This window comes from Chiloscyllium plagiosum, chromosome 6, assembly GCF_004010195.1.
Source record: "Chiloscyllium plagiosum isolate BGI_BamShark_2017 chromosome 6, ASM401019v2, whole genome shotgun sequence".
In the NCBI taxonomy this organism is placed as follows: domain Eukaryota; kingdom Metazoa; phylum Chordata; class Chondrichthyes; order Orectolobiformes; family Hemiscylliidae; genus Chiloscyllium; species Chiloscyllium plagiosum.
The window spans coordinates 98,529,550-98,556,312 of record NC_057715.1 but is presented as its reverse complement, the minus strand read 5'-3'; the positions used below and the strand labels follow the sequence as shown (position 1 = coordinate 98,556,312).

The window sequence follows — 26,763 nt, the reverse complement described above, 5'->3', positions numbered from 1 at the left end:
CCACACCTCCCCTCTCACTTCCCTCCAAGGCCCCAAGGGATCCTTCCATATCCATCACAAATTCACCTGCACCTCCACACACATCATTTATTGCATCCGCTGCACCCGATGTGGCCTCCTCTACATTGGGGAAACAGGCCGCCTATTTGCGGAATGTTTCAGAGAACACCCGCAACAACCAACCCAACCGCCCCGTGGCAAAACACTTTAACTCCCCCTCCCACTCTGCCAAGGACATGCAGGTCCTTGGCCTCCTCCATCGCCAGACTTTGGCAACACGACGCCTGGAGGAAGAGCACCTCATCTTCTGCTTAGGAACCCTCCAACCACAAGGGATGAATGCAGATTTCTCCAGCTTCCTCATTTCCCCTCCCCCCACCTTACCAACCCTTGGACTCTACACCGCCTTCTTGACCTGCAATCTTCTTCCCAATTCCCATGGCTAATCCACCCAGTCTGCACATCTTTGAATATTATAGGCAATTTCCCATGGCCAATCCACTTAACCTACACATCATTGGACTGTGGGAGGAAACCAGAGCACCCAAAGGAAATCCACACAGACATGGGGAGAATGTACAAACGCCATTCAGACAGTCATCCAAGGGTGGAATCAAATTGGCACCTTGAGGCAGGAGCACTAACCACTTAACTCTCGTGTGGTACTCTGAATTACTGAGCTACTTGGAAGAGTAACCTCAGGTCATTGCTGCCACTGTAGCAAGATGCAGCACACTTCTGGCCTCTTATTCAAATTCTATGTTCCACATTTTGGTGGAGGACAGTCTGAGGATGCCTCCCTCAACTAAGCCTAGATCTGAAAGGGATTATTCATTTGCTCCAGTATCAATTTAAAACTGGTTTCTCTCCGCCATTGCCTTTAAACCCTGTGTGCCAAAATTCATCCTGGGGTTTAGATTCTTGCTCTCGACCTTTTGCATCCCCTAGGAAGAGGCCATCTTCCCTCTCTGGATCCCTGAATTCTGCTTTGGACTGTGGTTAATTTTCTGTGTTGTTGCTGCAGCCTTACCACAGTCTCTCTCTTTGCACTCCACCTCTATAAGACTGGCCAGACTGGGTTCCCATCATTCGAATTTCTCTGTGGCTCAGAATGCACCCTAACCCCTCATTTGTTTATCATAGTGTGTTTTCTATGTGCTCATTTCCTCACATGTGTACGCACTTTCATTTCTGTACTACTTTACCATGGCTGATTGATTTCTTCCTCTTGTTAGCTATGTGCTGCTGTAGAACTTAGTCCACTCTTTCTGCAGCTTCTGCATAGCCTTTCCTATTGTGCTCTTCAGAGTCTGTATACAGCTTAAAATGTGTCACTGGTTGGTACCTACCACCACTGAGTGGCACTTTGGGTATTTTCCCACCTCTGGATTTGAAACCCTTGTGGCCTCCAATTACTGGCATCACCTGAGACATGTATCTGATACCATGGGTCTAATCACTGATGCCCCATGTAGCAATATGAGACGTACATGCTCCTGAGTGCATAGCAACAGACTTTATTAAACATAAAATTATGCAGAGGATGGAAAGAGAGGACATTTAATTCAGAGTGTTACAGAACCAGGCTCTAGCTTCACTGATATCACTATGACATAGCTCCATTTGCACATGCTCCGCGCCTATGCCCACGGTAACGATACAAATCTCCTTACTCTACAAACCCTATTCTGCACAAATTCTCAGAAGTTGGCCAGATGCCAGATTTCAATCATATTGCACCAAAACCAACTGTCGCAGAATGAACAATATGTTTCTTAGGGCTCCCAGTGGGGAGTTACTCAAGCATCTGTTCAACAGCCTAAAGATGGGAACATCTTTTGGTAAAGTGGACGGAGTGGGGATATAAAGGAAGGGGGATATTGGAGTTGTATTTCTGTCGTTGCAGGGGAGGCAGTGGAATGGTGGCACAATTACTGATAGAGAGAGCCATACAGCATAAAAACAGGCCTTTCAGCCCACCGTGTTTATGCCAATGAACAAACAGTAAACTACATGAATCCCATTTATCTGTATTTAGTCAAGAAAGCCAGATGCTCATGTTAATGCCCTGAAGACACGCGTTTAAATCTCACCATGGCAGCTGTTAGAATTGAAATTCAATTTCCTTTAAGGAAGGAAATATGTCATCTTTACCAAGTCTAGCCTATATGTGACTTCAGACCCACTGTTGGTTGACTCCTAAGTGCACTAGTGTGCCTTACAGGCCACAGTTGTATCAAATTGCTGTGCATTATTCCAATGTGTCGCTCCATCCACGATAGCAGAAAAAAACACAACCCAAAACCCATCCAGTTTATACCCACTAGCTCAGAACTGGCTGGGTAAAGACTGGGGGTGGGGGGGGTGGGATATTCAAAATCGTTTAAATACAGAAGAAATATAAAGTGGCATTTAACATTTCTTAAAAACACATCAAGCAGACAGATAAATACCTGAACATAATAAATCCCCTTTTTCTGGGCATACATCATAAGGAAGCAATAATCCAAGTTCTGTTTTGTCCGCCATCTGAAAAATAACATAGAAGTGTTTGTAAATGGATAAAAGGTAATTAGTCATCATGACACAAAAAGTAATCAGTTAGAATGAAGATGTAGATGAGCTTTTGTTGCAGTAATTTTCTTGCTGTATATGGAAAATCATGGTCGAAAGCCTTCTTTAAAGAACTCAACACTGACATCAAGTAGACAAGTAATCCCATCAACCTCAACAACTCTAAAGGACTGATTATTAGCAAGGACAGCAGTTTATTTTATCTGGTTTTAGTCAAGAGCCATACGTAAATCTTTGTTAAAGGAACCTTCAAAGCATTTGCAAACAGACAAAATATTCTGAAATCAATTAAAAAGAAAACAGAATTCAGGTATTGCTCCAAAAAGAGACATTTTGCAGAGGCTTTTCATCTTGCATTCAAAAGGTCATTTAGCAAGAATGCCAACTGAAGGGGTCAACCAACAGTGACACTGTATTAGAGGTCAGTTTTCATTGGGCCATAAGTGTACTCTGACTGATAGAATTGTTGTCATGGAGAATACACCTATTAGCGCTGATCGACAGTTAACATTTGACAGGTTGACTTCTCAAGGTTGGTACATTCAGAGTGTCATATTATTGAGTAAGCAATGTATAAGGCCTCTTTTCATGTAGAACCTTACTTCAAAGAAATTGAGCCTAACCATTATACTTCACATTCACTGATATGCACATGACCCATGTTGGCAAAAAAGCTTCTCAAATAAAGCTGAGTCTTAAGCGATTCTACAAAAGAAGTCCAAAGGGAAATCTTTTCAAGTGTAACGAGTAAATGAAAAATCAGCAAATAGAAACATGAGTGTAAGTACTTCACATTCAGAAGTACTCAGCTTCAGAATTTCTTTATTCTTTCAAATAATTTGAAGAACAGGTTGAAAGGAAAAAGGTTTCGTCCACTTGATTATGAATATATGATTTAGCTTTGCCATGTTCAAAGATTCAGTCTTCACGATAACTAGCTCAGTCAGTATAAACTTTGGTCATAGACCCAAATGCAATTAGGACATGGACTTGATATGATTAACTAAATAAAAAATGGCACAGCAGCCATTATTTATATTCAACAAGTCAATTTTCAGGATACTGTACTGAAACAAGCGAAAAGGAGTCTTTGATTTCTATCCACTTTCCTTCACAAAAGATGGTAGTGAATGTTAGCTTATAATAATCTAAACCATACACCCCAAATAGCTCAGAGTCAGAGATGTACAGCATGGAAACAGACCCTTCGAGTCAACTTGTTCATGTCGACCAGATATCCTAGCCTAATCTAGTCGCATTTGCCAACACTTGGCCTAGATCCCTCTAAACCCTTCTAATTGATATACGCATTTTAAATGTTGTAATTGTACCATCCCTCCACCACTTCCTCTGGCAACTCATTCCATACATGCAACACCCTCTGCATGAAGAAGTTGCCCTTTAGGTCCCTTTTAAATTTTTTCCCTCCCACCCTAAACCTATGCCCTCTATGCCCTGGGGACTCACCCACCCCAGGGAAAAGACCTTGTCTATGTGACCCTCTATCCATGGATTTCATCTTCTTATAAACCAGAACTACGATATTCCAAAAGTGGTCAAACCAATCTCTGAACTCTCATACTCAATGCTCTAACCAATAAAGGAAAGCATACCAAACGCCTTCTTCACTATCCTATTTACCTGCAACTCCACTTTCAAGGAACTATGAACCTGCGCTCCAAGGTCTCTTTGTTCAGCAACACTCCCTAGGACCTTACCATTAAGTGTATAAGTCCTGCCCTGATTTGCATTTCCAAAATGCAGCATCGCACGTTTATCTAAGTTAAATTCCATCTGCTACTCTCAGCCCATTGGCCCATCTGATGAAGATCTTGTTGTATTCTGAGGTAATCTTCTTCACTGTCCGCTACACCTCAAATGTTGGTGTCATCTGCAAACTTTCTAACTATACCTCCTATGTTTAAATCCAAATCTTTTTCATCATTCATATAAATGACCCAGCACTGATCCTTGTGGTACTCCACTGGTCACAGGTCTCCAGTCTGAAAAACAACCCTCTACCTCCACCCTCTGTCTTCTACCTTCAAGCTAGTTCTACATCCAAATGGCTAGTTCTCCCTGTATTCAATGTGATCTAACCTTGCTAACCAGTCTCCCATGGGGAACCTTGTCGAACACCTTACTGAAGTTCATATACATCATGTCTACCACTCTGCCCTAATCAATCCTCTTTGTTACTTCTTCAAAAAACTCAACCAAGTTTAAGAGACATGATTTCCCACTCGCAAAGCCATGCTGACTATCTCTAATCAGTCCTTACCTTTCCAAATACATATAAAATCCTGTCCCTCAGGATTCCCTCCAAAAATTTGCCCACCACCAATGTCAGGCTCACCGTTCTATAGTTTCCTAGCTTTTCCTTACCACCTTTCTTAAAATAGTGTCAGCATGTTAGCCAACCTCCAGTCTTCCGGCACCTCATCTGTGACTATCAATGATACAAATGTCTCAGCAAGAGACCCAGCAATCACTTCTCTAGCTTCTCAGAATTTTAAGGTACACCTGATCAGGGCCTGGGGATTGATCAACTTTTATGCATTTGAAGACATCCAACACCACCTCCTCTGTAATGTGGACATTTTTCAAGATGTCACCATCTATTTCCCCTCATTCTGTACCTTCCATGTATTTCTTCACAGTAAACACTGATGCAAAGTATTGGTTTAGTATCTCCATAGCTCCTGCAGTTCCACACATAGGCTGTCTTGATGGGCCCTATTCTCTCCCTCGTTACCCTTTTGTCAATGTATTTATGAATTTCCTTTGGGTTCTCCTTAACCCTATTTGCCAAAGCTATCTCCTGTCCCCTTTTTGCCCTCCTGATTTCCCTCTCAAAGAAACTCCTTTGCCTTTATATTTTTCTCTGAACATCTGACCCAGTCAACTTTTGAAAGTTCTTGCCTAATACTGTCAAAATTTGCCTTCCTCCAATTTAGAACTTCAACTTTTAGATCCGGTCTATCTTTTTCTTAACCAAAACCTCAATTTCTTTAGTCATCCAGCATTCCCTACACCTTCCAGCCTTTCCTTTCACCCTAACAGGAATATACTTTTTCCGGATTCTCATTACCTCATTCCTGAAGGCTTCCCATTTTTCAGACATCTCTTTACCTGTGAACATCTGACCCGGTCAACTTTTGAAAGTTCTTGCCTAATACCGTCAAAATTTGCCTTCCTCCAATTTAGAACTTCAACTTTTAGATCCGGTCTATCCTTTTCCATCACTATTTTTAAACTAATAGAATTATGGTTGCCGGCCCCAAAGTGCTCCCACACTGACATCTCAGTTACCTGCCTGGTTTTATTTCCTATGAATAAGTTATGTTTTGCAGCTTCTCTACTAAGTACATCCACATACTGAGAAAATTTTCTTGTGAGAAGAAGAAACGGAGGTCTTGCAGGCCTTCGTCACGACGGATGGATGCGTACAGGAACTGGATGTCCATGGTGAAGAGGAGGCATCGGGGGCCGGGGAAATGAAAATCTTGCAAGAGGTGAAGGCAGTGGGTAATGTCCCGAATGTAGGTGGGGAGTCCTGGACTAAGGGGGACTGGATGGTGTCAAAGTTTGCAGAGTTGAGTTCAGTGGGACAGGAGCATGCTGAGACAATGGGTTTACACTGGCATCACCCCCGACCTGTTTCTCTGCTATGTCGTTGACTGTATCAGCTTTAGCTCATGCTCCCATAAGGAGGTTGAACAGTTCATCAACTTCACTAACACCTTTCACTCCAACCTCAAATTCACCTGGATCATCTCGGACACCTCCCCTGTCTTCCTGGACCTCTCCATCTCCATCTCCAGTAACTGACTAACCACAGACATCTACTACAAGCCCACCGACTCCCACAGCTACCGAGATTACACCTCATCCCACCCTACCTCCTGTAAAAATGTCATTCCTTATTCCCAATTCCTCCGCTTCCGCCACATCTGTTTCCAGGATGAGCAATTCCACCTTAGAAAATCGCAGATGATTTCCTTCATCCAAGATCACAATTTCCCTTCCCACATGCTCGACCATGCCCTCCATTTCCTGCACCACTGCCCTTAAACCCCACCCGTCCCAATGCAACAAGGGCAGAACCCCACCCCCGGTCCTCACCTTCCACCCCACCAACCTCCTTATACATCGCACCATCCTCCACCAATTTCACCACCTCCAAACAGACCCCACTACCAGAGATATTTTTCCCTGCCCACCCCTATCAGTGTTCGGAGAGACCATTGCCTCCGTGACTCCTTCGTCAGATCTATGCGCCCCCACCAGCCCAAACCCCTTTCCCTCCACCTTCCCCAGCCATTGCAGCAAGTGCAAAACCTGTGCCCACATCACTCCCCTCATCTCCATCCACATTCAACAGAAATTTACCTGTACATCCATCAATATCATCTACTGTATCCGTTACACCCGTTGCGGTCTCCTCTACATTGGGGAGACAGGACGCCTACTTGCAGATCGTTTCAGACAACATCTCTGGGACACCCCCACAAACCAACTTCACCGCCTCGTGGCCAAACACTTTAGCTTCCCCTCCCACTCCAACAAGGACATGCAGGTCTTGGGCCTCCTCCATCGCTAAACCCTTACCACCCGATGCCTGGAGGAAGAATACCTCATATTCCACCTTAGGACCCTGCAACCACACGGGATCAATGTTAATTTCACCCTCAGTTTCCTCATTTTCCCTCCCCCCACATTATCCCAGTCCCAAGCCTGAAACTCGGCACCGTCCTCCCGACCTGTCCATCACCTTTCCCATCCACCCTCCTCTTTGACCTATCGCCTTTGCCCTCACCTTCATCTACCTGTTGCATTCTCACCTACCTTGCCCCCAATCCCACCCCTTGTCCTATTCATCTCTCAGCACCCCCAGCCCACAAGCCTCATTCCTGATGAAGGGCTTATGCCCAAAATGTTGATTCTCCTGCTCCTCGGATGCTGCCTGATCTGCTCTGCCTTTCCAGCACCACATTCTCGACACTAAAAAAAAACACTGCTCCAGGCTAACTTAATGGTTGTGGTTTATATTTTTAAAGTTTAATCAAGAGGCAGATCTCAATAAAACACATAATCAAGAAAGAACCCACTCTACTCACTATTGTAGATTCGCAGCAAGACTACACTTAAAAACTATGCACTTATCTGTTCCTGTGCTGTGAGCTCTCCTATACAGGTTCCTCCATGGTCAGCTGTGAATTTTGCTGTTTGAACATTTTTCTTTCAAACACTCCGATACCCAGCAATACTTGAACTCAAAAGCAAAGGCAATAACTGTGCAGATTCCCTGCTGTGTCGGACAGCAGTATAGGTTTCTTTCTCTGACCATGTGATCACTACCTTTGTCTGTCTTCCTCCTTTTTAAAGTGCTGCTGTTTTGATCTTTTGTCCCCCAAAGTTCCAAAACAATGTGTAATTGCATATAAAAGAGTAATCGCTGATCCTGGAATTCAAGGAAATCATGTCCAACACCTAAAATACCTCAAAAAAAAGGACCAGCATCATTAAACCTTGGTTATTAATTGTTAATAACTTATGAATTCACTGTAATTATCTTATTAGACTATACCATTATCATATTCAGTGGCCCTTTCTGCTTATGTGGAAGTCACATTGCCATGGCTGAAACCAGGAGGCAACCTATGGTCGCACAATGTAGGAGCAAATTACTGCAGAAGCTGAAATCTGTACTGAAAACTAAGAATTTTGGAGGTCACAGTGGTTCAAGCAGCATTCATGGAGAGAGAGAGCAAGCTAATGTTTCAAGTCTAGATGACCCTTCATCAGAGCCTATGGTGGTATATTACTTGTAGTAGCCAATGAATAGGCTGAGGCCAATGTTGAGTTCATGGTGGCTGTCATTATATCTACGTAGCCAGGAAGACAATGGGTCAATAATGGGGCACTGTTGACAAGAAGTACATTTTCATGCCAAGGCCCAGGAGGCAATGGGTTGAGATGGGAACCTGGTGGAAGCTCACCAGGATTTAGCTGATGGTCTCCCCTCTCCCCACACCACAGCAGGCCCTCCCAAAGTGGGCAATATGACCAAAGAGAGCAACATTGCGCAGAGACCAGAGACATCCTGATTGTCACCCACTTTGCAGGGTGATGGAACTGGGTTCTGACATGGCTTGAGCATTTGAGTTTCCAAGTTGCTCATCGGGCAGGCAACCCCCTGCTTGGTGTAAAGAAAATGCCTGACTTTATTAATTTGCTGTTCTTCACTTTTTGTGTTGCAGATGAAGGGCTATATTATCCATGTTAATGTGTCAATGTTATGAACCATATAAACAGATATAAAGTGACCACACACATACCCTGGCCTACATCACCATTAAGAAAGAGGCAGTCGTGAGACACAGCAGGGTGCATGGTGGCATGGTGCTAGCGCTGTGAAAGCCTGAAAACACTCAAAGAAATGACATGAGTTGGGCGTTGTCCAGTACTGCATGACAACCAGCTTGACATAAATCCCAAAAAAGCTCCCTTTGAATCTTCCTTCACCTGTTGCCCTACAATGCTTCACTGAACAGAGACTGAAGCATTGTCTTGATATGCTTTAACATTTACTGTGACAGCTTTTAACCGGACAGAGGCAGCTTTGTGCAGCTTTTTTTTTCAGACTGCAATGCTGAGAGGGATGTGGAGAGGTGAGCTTCTTGCTGAACAGCTCACAACCTTGGTTGTCACTGTACTTCCTTGAAAGGTTCATACAGAGGATCAATATTACCCTTTTGGGATCATCAGTGATTCTGTAATGTCATCCCTAAGGCAGGTGTAAATGTTAAGAATGTGTGCAGGCCCTGACATATTCCCTGGATCTTGCCTTTGGCATCAATGTCCTTCACATTAATGTACAATGCTTCGGCTACAGTACTCAACATTAAGATTTATGGATCCCCGACAGTCCTGAGGCTGCCAAAGTTGAGAGAGATGAGTAATGCTTGGTGGTTAAGACAACGCTTCTCAGCTCACACATGGGTGTGGCTAAACCTGTAGCAAAAAGAACGTGACTGCCAACAATGTGACAGTGGAAGTGAGAATATATGGACAAAGTGAATAGCTAATTTGCAACAATGTGGCACTTGTGTAAGTTTCCTTCAGCCTTTGCCTGCCACTGAGTCCAGGCACAGGCCCAGGATGGAGGGAGCCTTCTCTGTGATTGGACCCTGTCGACCTGGAAGACTTGTGTAATCATATCCTGGTGTCTTACAGCCTAGAGGGCAGAGACCCTGCTGGATGTCTCCTGTCCAGATATAGGTCCATCTTTATCGGTTTGAACTGCTCCATGCTTTGGGATCACAGACAAGGGTAAGGGCACCTGCAGAAGAGTGCCTGCAGAAGAAGCTTCTGGGGGTGTTCAGTTATTGTTCCTCCCCCTTCTGGCTGCCTTCTGGCACTGTCCTATCTCCTAGAGTGGAAAGGGCATAAGAATGATGTGAAAGTCCCTCATCATCGCCCTTGCCTTGCCCTTGTTGCTGAGCACCTGTAGCTGGAGCAGAGTACATCTGGTAGCCATCGAGCATTCTGCTGGATCTGGGTCTCAACATTAATTGCCACCCTTACCAGCCAGGCACTGGTAAGCTGGAGATACTATTGCAGTGAGATCTCAGCATTCACCCCGTTGAGATATTTAAATGAAGCCACAGATCCAATTATAGCAACCGTCTCATTTTCACATTGAAAATATAAGAGTGTGGTGGCTAGAGGTTGTTCTATCAAACTGCGGCCTTCTTCAAGGACCGCAATTTCCCCCCCGACGTGGTCGACGATGCCCTCCACCGCATCTCTTCCACTTCCCGCTCCTCCGCCCTTGAGCCCCGCCCCTCCAACCGCCACCAGGACAGAACCCCACTGGTCCTCACCTACCACCCGACCAATCTCCATGTACAGCGCATCATCCGCCGTCACTTCCGCCACCTCCAAACAGACCCCAGCACCAAGGATATATTTCCCTCCCCACCCCTATCAGCTTTCCGTAGAGACCACTACCTCCGCGACTCCCTTGTCAGATCCACACCCCCCACCGACCCAACCACCACTCCCGGCACCTTCCCTTGCAACCGCAGGAGGTGCAACACTTGCGCCCACACCTCCCCCCTCACTCTCCCATTCCACCAAGGATATGCAGGTCTTTGGATTCCTCCATCGTCAGACCACAGCGAAACGACGGTTGGATGAAGAACGCCTCATCTTCCGGCTAGGAACTCTCCAACCACAAGGGATGAACTCGGGTTTCACCAGTTTCCTCATTTCCCCTCCCCCCACCTTGTCTCAGTCAAATCCATCGAATTCAGCACCGCCTTCCTAACCTGCAATCTTCTTCCCGACCTCTCCGCCCCCACCCCAGTCTGACCTATCACCCTCACTTTGACCTCTTTCCACCTATCACATTTCCGACGCCCCTCCCCCTAGTCCCTCCTCCCTACCTTTTATCTTAGCCTGCTGGACAAACTTTCCCCATTCCTGAAGAAGGGCTTATGCCCGAAACGTCGATTCTCCTGTTCCCTGGATGCTGCCTGACCTGCTGCGCTTTTCCAGCAACACATTTCCAGCGTTGTTCTATCAAAGACATGCTTCTCATGACACTGACCAAAATGTTAGAAGAGCTGGTCCACAAGGGTATTCCTTGGCAGCATCATCTGTTTGGGTATATTTTCTTTACTAATCAGTCTGTTTGAAGTTGCGATCACTCGCCTCGGAGCAGGTGGAACCTGGGTCTCCTGGTCCAGAAGTAGGGACATTGCATCTGTGCTGCACCACCCTTCTATTTGGCATATAGATATTATTAATCAAAAACTTCAGAGATGTTACTGCACACGTCTGGAGCAGGTGTGACTTGGTGCCAGGCCCCCTGGTTCAGAGGTAGGGACACTACCACAAGAACCCTCTATTTGGCAGCTACACTGTTGCTAAAACTCAACTCAACTGTGTGGGTTGCTAAGTCTATTATCTAAGCTAATTAGACCTGGTACTCTAACAATTTAATATATATAATTTAATTAGATCAAAACCTTACTGAAAGCTTTAATTTTAGCACATAAATGACTAAAGCAGAGCTCGTGTAGTGCAGTGGCAGTGTTCCTACCTCTGAGCTAGGGGTCAAGTTCCATTTATTCCAGAAATGTGTCACAACATTACTGAACAGTTTGATTAGAAATTGTCATCAAGTTCCACCTACCCTGGATATGTGCCATACCAGTTGCTTTAAAAAAAAGACAAAGAACTTGAGATAATTCTTAAGACTCAACCTATCTGAATTTACAAAAGAAATGCAGCTATGTCAATGGTCTTTTTCTTAAAGAACAAAATTCATTATCCAACATTTTCGTACATAACTGGACACTTCCACAGTGGTGCCTCTGCTGCTGCTTCAAGCTTGCTTTTATAATCCTGGCAGCTTGCTTTTATAATCTAAGAGGAATGGATGCCTTCTGGCTGTTAGCTTTTTCTGTTTTCTGCATGAAGCCAAGTTAAGGTAATTGAAGTTCACCTTTTCCTTGTGAAAAACCTAGCTAACTTAACAGTGTTGCCAGGAGCTTAGATGACCTGACAGAAAGCCTGTGCCCCAAGTTAACCAAACAATTTGCCCTGGAAGAAATCCAACCCAGTTATCACATTGAGCTCAACTCGACTCCCAACCGTTGGAGCCTTAGCCATTCCAACATAATAAAAGAATTCAAATATCCAGTTTTTATCATCAAGCTGATGTTTTAATTCTAGATGTGATTCTAAACTGCAAACTTGTACCATGCACATAAACTCCTATGCTTTTGGTATTGAACTTGAAACAAAGTTCAACAGGAAATCAAAGTAATCTTTCTGTTTTAACCAAAGTCATGCAATAAACCCTGATATTTTAAGAGCGACTGTCTAAAATGTAATGGCAAATTCCATATCTGTTCAAACATAGAACATAGAACAGTACAGCTTAGTACAGGCCCTTTGGCCCTTGATGTTGTGCAGACCCTTCATCCTACTCTAAGACCAAACAACCCTACATACACTTCATTGTACTATCTTCCATGTGCCTATCCAAGAGTCACTTAAATGTCCCTAATGTACCTTACTCTACTACCACCGCTGGCAGTGCATTCCACGCACCCACCACTCTCTGCGTAAAGAACTTACCTTTGACATCTCTCCTAAACCTTCTTCCAATCACATTAAAATTATGCCCCCAATGTGATAGCCATTTCCACCCTGGGAAAAAGTTTCTGGCTATCCACTGTATCTATGTCTCTCATCATCTTGTACACCTCTATCAAGTCACCTCTCATCCTTCTTCACTCCAGTGAGAAAAGCCCTAGCTCCCTCAACCTTTCTTCATAAGACATGCCTTCCATTCCAGGCAGCATCTTGGTAAATCTCCTCTGTGCCCTCTCTAAAGTTTTCACATCCTTCCTATAAAGAGGCCTCCAGAACTGAGCACAATATTCCAAGTGTGATCTAACCAGGACTCTATAGAGCTGCAGCATAACTTGGTAGCTCTTAAACTCAATCTCCCTGCTAATGAAAGCCAACACATCATTCGCCTTCTTAACAACTGTCAACTTGGATGGTAAGTTTGAGAGATCTATGGAGTATGGAACCCAAGGTACCTCTGTTGCTCCACACTGCCAAGAATCCTGCCTTTAACCCTGTATTCTGCATTCAAATTCCACTTTCCAAAATGAATCACTTCACACTTTTCCAGGTTGAATTCCATCTGCCACTTCTCAGCTCAGTTCTGTATCCGGTATTCCGGTTGCAACCTGCAACAGCCATCCACACTATCCACCACTCCACCAACCTTCATGTCATTGGCAAACTTACTATCCCACCCTTCCATTTCCTCATCCAAGTCATTTATAACAATCACAAAGAACAGAGATCCCAGAACCAATCCCTGCAGAACACCATTGATCACCGAGCTCCAGGCTAAATTCTTTCCATCTACTACTGCCCTTTGTCTTCTATGGGCCAGCCAATTCTGTATCCAGACAGGAGAGAGAGTAATTTAAGAACAACCAAATGTGATTTCGATAATTTTGAATAGACTTATAACATCTAGTTAATATTGTTAAGTAATTTTAGAAGATGCAAAACTGTTACAATCCTCATACCTTTAATTAAAATAATACCAGGTATTTATTCATATCAAACACAAAATGGAGATTACATGCTAAAACACTTTTCCCCACCTTGTATGTTTTACAACTACACCTAAAGAGAATGATTTGCAATTTACACAAGGCGAGGAACATGAATGGTGGGAAAGATATCTCAATAGCATTTTTTGTGTATGCTTCATTATTGAATCTGAAATGAAACTTGAGCGCTAAAGTGAGTTTTTGCACTTCTGTGTGAACTTGCAGTTTGATGACATTGGGGAAAATCATGTGCCAATTGAAAGAATATTGATTGAAGTTGGAAATCATTTCCAAGTTCTGACCCTGCAATGGATGTCAGGCTGCCTGCCTAGTGATCTTTCCAGTGATGTCCAAATAAAGAGGTCACCTCCAGGTGCTCCATCCAACTGAGATGGGTCCCTCAGTTTGTGAGCCCAATCAATGGGCCCGTGGTCTCAGAAGGATTGCAGACGTAGTGGTAGAGATGGGCACTGCCACAGCGGGGGGGGGGGGGGGGGGGGGGGGGGGGGGGGTCAGGTGACTGCTAGGGCACCTCCATCCTTAGGCACCATCTTTCAAGATATTTGATTTAATAAAATCAGCACTGGTTTCAGCTGCTAGGTCAGCTATTTGAAGGGGAAATCTCTCCAAGGGATAGTCTCAGGCTGCATCTGTGACTTTCCAATGGCTATGGCTCCAGTTAGAGGGGAAGGGTTGAGGGTAGAAGACCTCATAGTTTTCCAGCAGTTGACCTTCAGGGAGACCTATCTCCAGGGATCTTCCAGACTTCGCCCTTGAAGGGCCTATTCTGCGCTAGGAGGATCCTGGCAATGTTCCATCAGCTCACACAATCAGGCTGGCTGCCCATTGCTGCTGTTGTTATCCAAATTTTCTTCCAGGTCCATGTCGATAAACATTAATCAAAGGCAATGTCATTGTGGCTACTTGGGACTCGTCGATGTTTTGACAGATGAGGATATAGTACAAGGGGTTAATTCTAGCTGCGTACTATGTTAATGGGAAGTTTACATCACAGAAAATGATGCAAGGTCACAAGGTCTAGCTTTCTCTTGCAGACTTCTTGCAAGATGAAGCTACAATAAGATTTCTCTTAAATAAAGGGGATGGTTTCCTTAGCTCAGCTGACTCTGTAAATATGCTGAAGACCAAGAATATTCTAATATATTGCCCATATTTCATAGCAGGACTTACCTGACACGTTCTTTTGAATCTCCAAAGGTTTCCCTCAGGCTTGTCAAGTCTGGGTAGTAAGTGATAGGAGGTGATATGACTTCTATTAATCCTGAATTGATTTCTATGGAAAATCTGTCGACAAACCAAAACAATGTTTCTATAGAATTAAGACACTTGTGCAAAGATTTTTTATAGTTCAGTGAACATACAACATAGAACAATACAGCACAGAACAGGCCCTTTGGCCCACGATGTTGTGCCGAACATTTGTCCTAGCTTAAGCACCTATCCATGTACCTATCCAATTGCCGCTTAAAGGTCACCAATGAAGTGCTTCAGACTAAAAAGATAAATCAAATTCAAGCTGATTTGGAAACAATACACCCAACACAGAGGAGTCACAGAAATTTAAAGATAAACTTATTTGCCTTAACCAAATCTTCTTCATCTCTATGTTCCCAAACAGGGGCACATTGACCATGATTTAAATGTTGGCTGGTGCTCAACGTTAAAAGAAAATGAAATGTAAACATTTTAGATTAACTACTGCTATAAATAAACAAATTGAACTTACTACCACCAGATGATCATTTTAGCAAACATGTTGCATATGACAAGTTTTGTGACAAAGTTATTTAAACAAGGCCATAGCCTTTTTGTTGGTCATTTCAAATGAAATCTACCACATGATTTGTGCTTAGGATTTCCTCTCTTCCATAACAAAGTACCATGTATCAGAAAACACAATCAACTGAATTTAAACATTGCACATTAAAGCAATTTTCAAAATAAATTTTATCTTTGATATTCACTGCATGTTCAACTGACACCTTTCAGGGTTCATTTTTATTAACAGAAGAAACAGTGTTTTCATAACATTGGAGCAAACAGGGGATAGATATTCAGAAATGCATCAGTTAAATAATTTAGCCACTCTCTATAGCATATTCAGGCATAACTGATTATGAGCTGAAATGCAATTTTATGATACTGCTTCAAATCTAATTTAACTTACTCTTTCTCCAGGCTTTCCAGGACACTATGAACGTGATCGAGATCAGTCTGTTGGGGAAAACAAAAAGCAAAATCTATTGTGATGGAAATTTATAAATTTGTAAGATCTACCTGTTGCTTCTTTTCTTCACTGCCTTGTGGGTTTCATTTTCAAGCTCGCTATACTGAAGGAAGGTAACTTGTTCCCCTCAGACAACCACTTCTACAACTGTGCAAGAATGAAAACACCCCCAGCATGGTACACTGACACTGGTCTATTGTTTAAAGGAAACCGAATATTTGTTGTGAACCAGGTATTGATCACTGCATAATTCCAAAATAAATTGAGATATATATGAAGCAAAGAATGACAAACTGCACATTACAAAAATGTAGTATTCTTCCAGATGCAGGACTGAGATAATTTTTAAAACTGTTTCATTCATCTAAAAGGAAAAGAGCAATCATAAAAATATAACACTTGCGCACCAAATCTCAAATGGCATTTGGAGTGCCTGGCAGCAAGTACACTTCAAATACAATTGCTTGATATGTTACAGTAAAGAATCAGAACTAGGACATTTTAAATTTAAGAAGGTGTTTTATGGAAAATTTATGCAATGGTAGAAAACTTCCATCCCATTGTAATTGACAGCAACAAGCTGCAAAATTCATTCTTGCTACAATTCTCTTTTTATCACATTATAAACTAATGTCAGAAATCACGTTCCTGTCTGATATAAAGATCTCCCTGTGTTGCAGATGTAGCAGCGGCCAGTAACTGGTTTAAATATATCTTAGCACAGAAATATACCTCAGTAGCTGTCTGAAAGCTGCAAAAATTGCTGGTTTCAAACAGCATTAATAAACTGCTTGAGGCCTTATTCGTATGGTTCATGAAGTCTATCTGAATTCCTGAACAGAATTACAGTTCTCATGCCTTGTACTTTGCAGCTGTCTATTCCAAAAGCTTCTCATTCATGCTAACTGCCTTCTTTCCCTTTACAATTAGCATTCTGAACATTCTTGCCAACGAGCTATCTCCACTGGTTTCCTGTATATTGTCATCCTTTTTCAAACGGTAGACTTTGATCTGCCAGAGTCTTACTGTTCATCTTTTCTTCAGCCTGGCATTGTCACCAATCTCCACAGCTTCTAGCTGTTTCTCCTGTTCCTTCCTTGCTTCTTGTTACTCACCCATTTTCTCAGTCTCTCTTTGTAATTCCATCAATAAACCTCTTATATTTATCAAACCCTGCCTTTCCTAAAATTTCCTGTACTGTAAGAGCTGCTGCAAACCCCTCCAGGTGGTTAAGTGTCACAACAGAGATAGAGTAAATCTCCAGGGAGAGGATCAACTTCAGTCCATTGGTCTGGTGGAAGAGCTGAGCAGGAAATGATGTGTACTGCTATGCAACAGAGCAGTTTGAACATGAAAAAAAGTGTACGTAGGGATAGGGAGAGAATAACATGGAAAAGGAAACGTGGCTAGTGTCCTGTCATCTCAAAGTCAAGACTAGCAGGCTGAACTGGAGAAATAGCACATTTCTCAATTAAGTTGGTTGCTAAGGGGCAATTAGAACTGTTTGAAACACTCAGTCGATTTAATTAGTGCCAAGTTAGGCTTCGAGCGAACAGCTTTGGGCAGTAACCATAAATAGGTTGAATTGTGTGGAAATAGTGAGAGATTCTGTACAGCTTCATTTTAAACCTCTAGTAAAATACAAAGCAGGACATGGAGTCATAGAGTCATAGAGATGCTCAGCGTGGACACAGACCCTTCGGTCCAACTGGTCAATGCCGACCAGATATCCCAACTCAATCTAGACCCACCTGCCAGCACCTGGCCTATAGCCCTCCAAACCCCTCCTATTCATATACACATCCAAATGCCTCTTAAATGTTGCAAATGTACCAGCCTCCATCACTTCCTCTGGCAGCTCATTCCATACACGTACCACCCTCTGTGTGAAAAAGTTGCCCTGTAGATCTCTTTTATAATCTTCCCCTCTCACCCTAAACCTATGCTCCCTAGTTCTGGACTCCCCGAACCCAGGGAAAAGACTTTGTCTATTTACCCTATCCATGCCCCTCATTATTTTGTAAACTTCTATAAGGTCATCTCTCAGCTCCAGGGAAAACAGCCCCAGCCTGTTCAGACTCTCCCCATAGCTCAAATCCTCCAACTCTGGCAACATCCTTGAAAGGGTTCAGAAAAGATTTACAAATTTCACAACATCTTTCTGATAGGAAGGAGGCCAGAACTGCACACAATGTTCCAACAGTGGCCTAACCAATGTCCTGGGCATTTTTGCATTGCATTGACTTTGTATGTGTGAGCAGTAGTCTAGATTGCAGGATTCCTCCAGAGAATTTAAACGGAATTCAATAAAGTGAGGCGGGAGCAAAGAAATTCTCCAGCACCAAGAAGATTCCAGTATCAGGAATTGGGAGGAAGAGCTGAGGAAGTGTAGACCATTAAAACTAGAATGTAATTCCATTCTTTGATGTGTAGACAGGATAAGATGCAAATCTGAGCATGAAAACTAGCAGGTTGACCAAGGAGAGCTCAATTGATGAACTGATGACGTGAAGGGATGCAGAGGGATAAGGTGAAGCAAAACCGGTTGTCATTATAACCCACATTGGAGCCAACATCATTGGTGGGGCTTCACTATAATTTCAGGAAGCTTGGAAGAAAGTACAGAGGAGGACAGCTTCAAACATGTTTAAAATACTTTCAGTACTACCTAATTAAATATATTATCTTTTTAAACAGCCAAATTAGATGGTAACTGTTAAAAATTTGCAGAACTTGCAGAAGAGGGGAAATATTAAGATGGTAGAATTTGAATTCTTCCAAATTTCTCTTTCTTCCTACCTGTATGTCTGGGACAACTCAGAACCAACAGTCTGAAAGATAATGAAGCACAAAACCCATTCCTTTACAGACCAACTGATGTAAACCATCTTAGAATCCCTACTGTGTGGAAGCAGGCCATTCGACCAACTAAATCCACACCAACTCTCCAAAGACCATCCCACCCAGACCCATCCTATCCCCGCATTTTCCTCATGGCTAACACAGCCAGCCTGCACATCCCTGGACATTATAGGCAATGTAGCATGACCAATCCCCCACTTTTGGACTGTGGAATGAAACTGGAGCACATGTGGGGGAGAAGGTGGAAACTCCACACAAACAGTCAGTTGAGGGAAGAATCGAATCTGATTCACTGGCAGTATGAGGCAGCAATGCTAACCACTGAGCCACTGTGCTGCCCCCTTGATAATGTTGACATGGCTCCCAGGATGTATAGCCAACTCTCAGTAAATAGGATATGTGTTTATTTCATTTAAGAATTCTAAAACATGGCCGGGACAAGTCAGGAACATTTGACGAATAGATATGGATACTGCATAAAGTGGCAACAAAAACACAGAACTGGTTTTATTGAGAGTCATAGAGATGTACAGCATGGAAACAGACTTTTCTGTCCAACTCGTCCATGCTGACATGATATCCTAAATTAATCTAGTCTCATTTGCCAGCAATTGCATATGTCCCCTTAAACCCTTCCTATTCATACACCCAACCAGATGCCTTTTAAATGTTGTAATTGTACCAGCCTCCACCACTTCCTCTGGCAGCCCATTCCACACACGCATTACCCTCTGCATGAAAACGTTGCCCTTGAGGTCCCTTTTAATGTTTCCCCTCTCACCCTAAACCTATGCCCTCTAGTTCTGGATCCCCCACCCCAGGGAAAAACCTTTGTCTATCTATTTACCCTATCCAAGCCCCTCATGATTTTATAAACCTCTATGAGGTCACCCCTCAGCCTCCGAGGCTCCAGGGAAAACAGCCCCAGCCTATTCAACCTCTCCCTATAGCTCAAACCCTTCAACCCTAGCAATGTCCTTGTAAATCTTTTCTGAACTCATTCAAATTTCACAACATCCTTCGAATAGGAGGGAGACCAGAATTGCACACAATATTCCAAAAGTGGCCTCACCAATTTCCTGTACAGCCACAACATGACCTCCCAATTCCCATACTCAATGCTCTGACCAATTAAGGAAAGTATACTAAACACTTTCGTCACTATCCTTTCTACCTGCATCTCCACTTTCAAGGAACTATGAACCTACAGTCAGAGGTTTTTTTGTTCACCAACACTCCCCAGGACCTTACAATTAAGTTTATAAGTTCTGCCCTGATTTGCTTTTCCAAAATGCAGCACCTCACATTTATCTAAATTAAACTCCATCTGCCACTCCTTGGCCCATTGACCCACGTGGTTGAGGTCCCGTCATACTCTGAGGTAACCTACTTTAATGTCCACTACACTACCAACTTTGGTGTCATCTGCAAACTTACTAACTGTACCTCCTGTGTTCACATCCAAATCATTTATACAAAAGACGAAAAGCAGTGGACCCAGCAGCGATCTTTGTGGCACACCACTGGTCACAAGCCTCCAACCTAAAAGGCAACACTCTACTGCCATCCTCTGTCTTCTACCTTAGAGCCAGTTCTCACTCCAAACAGTTAGTTATCCCTATATTCCATATGATCTTACTTTGTTAACGAGTCTACCATGAGGAATCTTGTAGAATGCCTTACTGAAGTACATATAGATCATGTCTACTGCTTGCCACCATCAATCCTCTTTGTTACTTCTTCAAAAAACTCAATCAAATTTGTGAGACATGATTTCCCATGCAAAAAGCCACATTAACTATCCCTAATCAGTCATTGTCGTTCTAAATACATGTACATCCTGTCCCTCAGGATTCCCTCCAACAACTTGCCCACCACTGACATCAGGCTCACCGGTCTATAGTTCCCTAGCATGTCCTTACCACCTTTCTTAAATAGTGACAGCATGTTAACCGACCTCCAGTCTTCCGGCACCTCATCTATGACTATTGATGACACAAATCTCTCAACAAGGGGCCCAGCAATCACTTCCCTAGCTTCCCACAAAGTTCTAGGGTACACCTGATCAGGTCCTGGGGATCGATTGACCTTTATGCATTTTAAGACATTCAGCATTTCCTCCTCTGTAATATGGACATTTTTCAATATGTCGCCATCTATTTCCCCACATCCTATATCTTCCATGTCCTTCTCCACAGTAAACACTGATGCAAAATAATTGTTTGGTATCTCCTCCATCTCTTGCAGTTCCACACACAGGCTGCCTTGCTGATCTTTGAGGGGCTCTATTCTCTCCCTAGTTACCCTTTTGTCCTTAATATATTTCTAAAATCCTTTTGAATTCTCCTTAACCCTATTTGCCAAAGCTAAATCATGCCTCCTTTTTGCCCTTCTGATTTCCCTCTCAAGGAAACTCCTACTGCCTTTATACTCTTCTAAGTATTCACTCAATCTCTGCTGTCTATACCTGACAAATGCTTCCTTCTTTTTCTTGACCAAAACCTCAATTTCCCTAGTCATCCAGCATTCCCGACACCTACCAGCTTTGCCTTTCCCCTAACAGGAATATACTGTCTCTGGACTCACCTTATCTCATTTTTAGAGGCTTCCCATTTTCCAGCTGTCCCTTTTACCTGCGAACATCCACAACTTTTGATAGTTCTTGCCTAACATCGTCAAAATTGGCCTCCTTCCAATTTAGAACTTCAACTTTTAGATCTGGACTTTCCTTTTCCATCACTATTTTAAGTCTAATAGAATTATGGTCGCTGGCCCCAAAGTGCTCCCCACTGACACCTCAGTCACCTGCCCTGCCTTATTCCCTAAGAGTAAGTCAAGTTTTGCACCTTCTCTAGTAGGTCCATCCACATACTGAATCAGAAAGTTTTCTTATACATGCTTAACAAATTCCTCTCCATCTAAACCCTTAACACTATGGCAGTCCCAGTCTATGTTTGGAAAGTTAAAATCCCCTACCATAACCATCCTATTATTCTTACAGATAACTGAGATGTCCTTACAAATTTGTTTTTCAATTTCCCACCGACTATTAGGGGGTTTATCCTTCCCATAGGATACAAATGGCGGGGGGGGGAGGCTCAAAGCGGGGGTAGCGTTTTGATAAGGGATAATGTTACTGCCATACTTAGGGAGAATATTCCTGGGAATATGATCAGTGAAGTCATTTAGGTCAAACTGAAAAAGAAGAAAGTATTGGCATTGTATGATAGACTGCATCTCTCGCCCCCCTCCCCCCCCAAATTGTCAGCAGAAAATTGAGAAACAAATGTGTAAGGAGATCTAAGTTATCAGTAAGAATAATAGGGTGGTTTTGGTAAGGGATTTTAACTTTCCAAACATAGACTGGGACTACCATAGTGTCAAAGGTTTAGATGGAGAGGAAAACATTTCACTGGTATCTATCATGAAGAAACACAAATGGAAACATTCACAAACATAAGAAACTTCATTAAAACAGAGGGCCAAATGTAACAATTAATCAAACACACAATATTCTTACCTCTCCTACGAACACCACGATAACACAATCTAGTTTCTCTTCAGGAGACAGCTTATCTATTAATGAGTGAAGTGTTTCTGCAAGATAGGACTTAACTTTTCTCTTCACGGTTGGAATCCCCAAAACTAAGGACACTAGAACAAAAGAATTGACAGATAATTAAACAAAAATGGTCCCCCAAAGTTAAACCACATTGCAAAAGAAAATTTAATGCAGGGAGAATGAAAAATACAACGTTGAAACAGAGAGTAAAGTTGGGTTTTCACTGCAAATCCTGCCAAGAGTTTTACTTTTGTAATGCCCTCGAGCTTTCCTTCATTATAACGAGGAAATTAATAGAAGGTTAAAGGTAATTAGCATAAATACTCATTCAAAAGAAAATGACTGCCAGAGTAATAATTAGCAATAAATATGGCTAAGTACTTTAAGCAAAATGTTACTGGGTGTTGGGTGGGGTTATAGGCATAACCTATTTTAACAATTCGCAGTTGCTTAATAATAGCCTAAAATACAGTGACGAATGCAGCATTTATTAATGTCCAACCTCTCACATTAGCAATATCCCAGCCCAACCCACAGTCAAGAGATCATAGCAGTGTGACAATAGTCACTGAACACAAACTTTTAGCACAGTTCTATCATGATAACACTCAGAGCCAGTCAAGCAAATCAAGTTGTGGCTGTGAAATATAAAATGTCCCAATTGTAACCTTGAAATATTTACTGTCACCAGCTTATTGTTGCAGAATCTTCGACTGTTGTAGTATGGAAACAAGCCATTCAAATCTGTGGCAATGTTTTTCCTCTTGTGTCACCTCGTCATTACCTGCTATTCTATTTGTTCCCAGCCATCTGAAGGTTGGCCTGTTCATTGACACCTCCGTAGTGTGCTCCTCCTTTCAGAATTCCTCTGCTACAGTCCATGGCAGCTTAAGTCTGCATGTTGTTCAGATCCTGTCTGTGGGCCAGTAAGTGTTATGTAACTGTGTTTCTGATTATGAAAAAAACCTGGGACATTTCCCTTTTGCTTACAGCAGCAGCAGCATTACCCCACGATGAATATCTTGAGGTGTAAGCACTGAGCAGAAATTTAAATGAATCAGTTACTGATGCCGTGGTTATGGAGAAGACAGAAGCTGGGTGATCAGTGCAAAATGATCATCCCCAAAGCTGCTCCATTACCTACATGGTCCTAGTCAGCTTTGCAATACAATACCTGCCACTTCTATGTTGTCCTCAGCAACACTGGGGAAGACTGAAATCTGTTGTAGCCTGAGTCTTCACTTGAATGGCAACAGTGGCCAATTCAATACTCATCTCCTCTATTTCTGGTGCTCTGCGACAGAGGTAAATATGCCTACACAGTGCATTTAACCGAGATGTTTTTCGTTAATTTGTAAAATGCAGTTGCTGCTGGCAAGGCCAGGATTTGTTGCATGTACCTAATTTCTCTTCAAAAGGTAGTGGTGTGTAACCTTGAATCGCAGTCCACGTGGTGCATCTACTGAGCTATTAGGGAGGGAATTAGTGTGTTGACCTCGTGATTGTGAAGGATATAGTCCTGAGTCAGGATAGTACGTGACCTGGAGGATAACGTGCAGGTGACACTTCTGTGCATTTGCTGCTTTTGTTATTCTAGGTGGTTGAGTCCAGGGAAGTGGTGTCAAGATGGTTTGGAGAGTTGCTGCAATTCAACTTGCAGATGGTACACCTTGCTGCCACTGTGCGCTACTAGTGAACGAGTGAATTTTTAAGAGAGTGGATGTGGTTTGTCTGGATAGTTTCTTGCTTGTTGCTGAAGTTGCACTCTTCCAGGTAAGAGGGGAGTATTTGACAAAACAATTGGCTTATACCTTTCAGATGGTCAACAGGTTCTGGAGAGAAGGGAGGAGAGTTACTCACTCCCGAATTCTTAGCCACAGTACTTATATGGTCAAGATTCTGGTCAACAGTAACTCCCAGGATGTTGACTCTTAGTGAGTCTGAATCACTAAGAGAACTGGTTACATTCTCTCTTGTTGGAGACAATTATTGCCTGATATTTATGTGGCACCAACTTCACTAGTCACTTATCAGCCCAAGTCTGAATGAAATTGAGTTCTTGCAGCATGCAGGTTTGGACGGTATTTGAGGAGTTCTGAATGTTGCTGAACACTGTACAATCATTAGTGAACACCTCTACTTTTGATTTTCAGAATTAAAGGAAGGTCCTCAATAAAAGGGTTTGTGGACAGTTAGGCCTAAAACATTATCCCGAGAAGCTCCTGCAGAGATACCCTGTGGTTAAGATGACTGATCTCCAACAACCATAACTATCCTCGCTTGTGCTAACTATGACTCCAAACAATTTTCCCTGATTTTCACTAACCCCAGTTTTCCTCCCAGCATTTGATGATCATCAAAAACAGACTGATAGGCAGTAATTGACTGCATTGGATTCGTTTGGCTCTTTGTGGACAGGACATACCTGGCAATTTTCCACATTGTCTTGGTTCAGTGCCAATATTGTCTCTGTGCAGGGATAGCTTGGTTAAAGAGGGCAGCTAGTTCTGGAGCATAAGTCTTCATGCTATGGGAATGTTGTCAGCGTCCAAAGCCTTTGTCGGAGTCAGTGCTGGGAAATTGTTTGGTGCTGCCACATGGAGGGAATTTGAAAATTGCCATCTGTGATACTGAGCACAACAGGAGTATGCAAGGATGAATGTTGGCACTTCTGGTTGAATATGAATGGAAACACAATAGCCTTTATTTTTATAAATCTCTGGCCTGCCAGCTCCTTCATCCTTAGAGACGGGGATGTTTGTGGACCCTCCTCCTCCAGTGAGTTAACCGACATTCATGATTGGACGTGGCAGGAGAACACAGCTTTGGTTTGATCGATTGGTTGTGATCTCAGAGCTCACAATGTACCACCTGAAAAAGTCTGTTCTACTCCTACATGAAATGGTGAATTGTTGCTTCTGTATGTGAGACAGTGCAGCACTTACACAAGTCAACCCTCATTATGTGGCAAGATGCTAACTTATCATAGAGCAAGTTTCAGGAGAGCAGTTTTTCTGACACCATCTACAGCTGGAAGCTATGTTGATAGGTTAGTACTCCTCTGTAAAAGATTCTAGACTGTGAAGACAATGGGATCCAACTTCATTCATCACCTGAAACCATCTGATGCTCAGAGATACCCAAAGACTGTCCTATTTTGGTTCTTAGACCTCACCCGAATTGTGGTAACTGGCAGCCGACAATCAATGCGACTTTGTCACTTTGCATATTTCAGCTGGTATGGATACACAGTAGAGTGCAAGGGATTGATTAGCTCAGTTGGATGGATAATGATGCTAAGTGATGCCAATAAAATGGGTTCAATTCCCAAAAGGGCTGAGATTACCATGAAGGACTCTCCTTCTCAACCTCTCCCCTCACTCAGGTTAAGGTACCACCACTAGCCCTCTAATGTAAGAGCAGCCTTCCAGTCCAGTAAGACTATGGCAACTTTAGATTGCAAAGGTAGAAAGGGTGAGCATGGGGGCAGGATGCAGTCCTTGTTTTGACACAGAACCCGGAGATATATGCCTGCTTCTCCTTGCTCCACATTAAGCCTTATTTCAGCTGACCCGCTGGCTTCTCAGTGCAAGCACCCTCTCCTTTTTAACTAATTCTGCAAGGTGGCCTACCAATAGGCCTGAGAGAAATGAGGTCTACGCACATTTGGGAGGCTGGAGAAAGAGCCGACTGAATTTAATATGCTGAAGTTAGGCCCCATTGTTTTCAGTTAGTGGGGATCTAGGTAATGATACCACACAGAAACAGATAAGTAAAAAGACTATCAAAGTTTTGGACAAGTGCCCGTTACATTGTTAGATTGAAGCGGTTTGTTTTAAATCTCCAAATGAGCATTATCATTTTAGACACTGCAAGAAAATTGTTGCTTTCAAGCTGTGTTAATAGGAATCAGCGTGCTAATTGGGCACCGGAAGGTCTTTCGAGCACAGTGGCTCAAAGATGTATGACACAGAATCAAAAGAATATTTTTACTATATAATAGAAACTTTTTTTTTTAAACAGGCCCCAATTACTTGTCCTGTTTTTGGTTGTCTGGAGAAAGCAAAACAAAGGGCAAAGTCACTATTCTGAGATTCAGTGATGTTTGGAACTCTCCATGGCCTCTACCTTTTATTTATGCTAATTTCCTCTAATTAAGTATCCCCTGATGGTTTAGTGCTTTCAGTCTCCTTCACACATCAACTTGGAGCAGGTTCCATGCAGGAGCCATGCCAGCAACACACTACGCTCAGCGTAAGGTGAGTCAGATAGTGGGTATAAGGTGAGTGAGACAATGGGCATAAGCTGGTGCCCTGCCACTCAGTGAGATTGGTGATGGTGTTGGGGGAGGGAAGGCATTT

General features: G+C 42.9%; 1 protein-coding gene across 4 annotated transcripts in view; it reads right to left on the bottom strand.

Moving 5' to 3' along the window:
* The window catches only part of mgat4a (alpha-1,3-mannosyl-glycoprotein 4-beta-N-acetylglucosaminyltransferase A), a 274,570-nt gene that overhangs the window by 87,231 nt on the left and 160,576 nt on the right, over window positions 1-26,763 (bottom strand). For all 4 annotated transcript variants that reach the window (XM_043692232.1, XM_043692233.1, XM_043692234.1 and 1 more), the window contains exons 4-7: window positions 22,361-22,494; window positions 15,919-15,965; window positions 14,922-15,035; window positions 2,454-2,529 (exon numbers count right to left, since the gene is read on the bottom strand). In XM_043692232.1, the coding sequence (XP_043548167.1) occupies window positions 2,454-2,529; window positions 14,922-15,035; window positions 15,919-15,965; window positions 22,361-22,494 (371 nt within the window). The remainder of the gene's footprint in view (window positions 1-2,453; window positions 2,530-14,921; window positions 15,036-15,918; window positions 15,966-22,360; window positions 22,495-26,763) is intronic.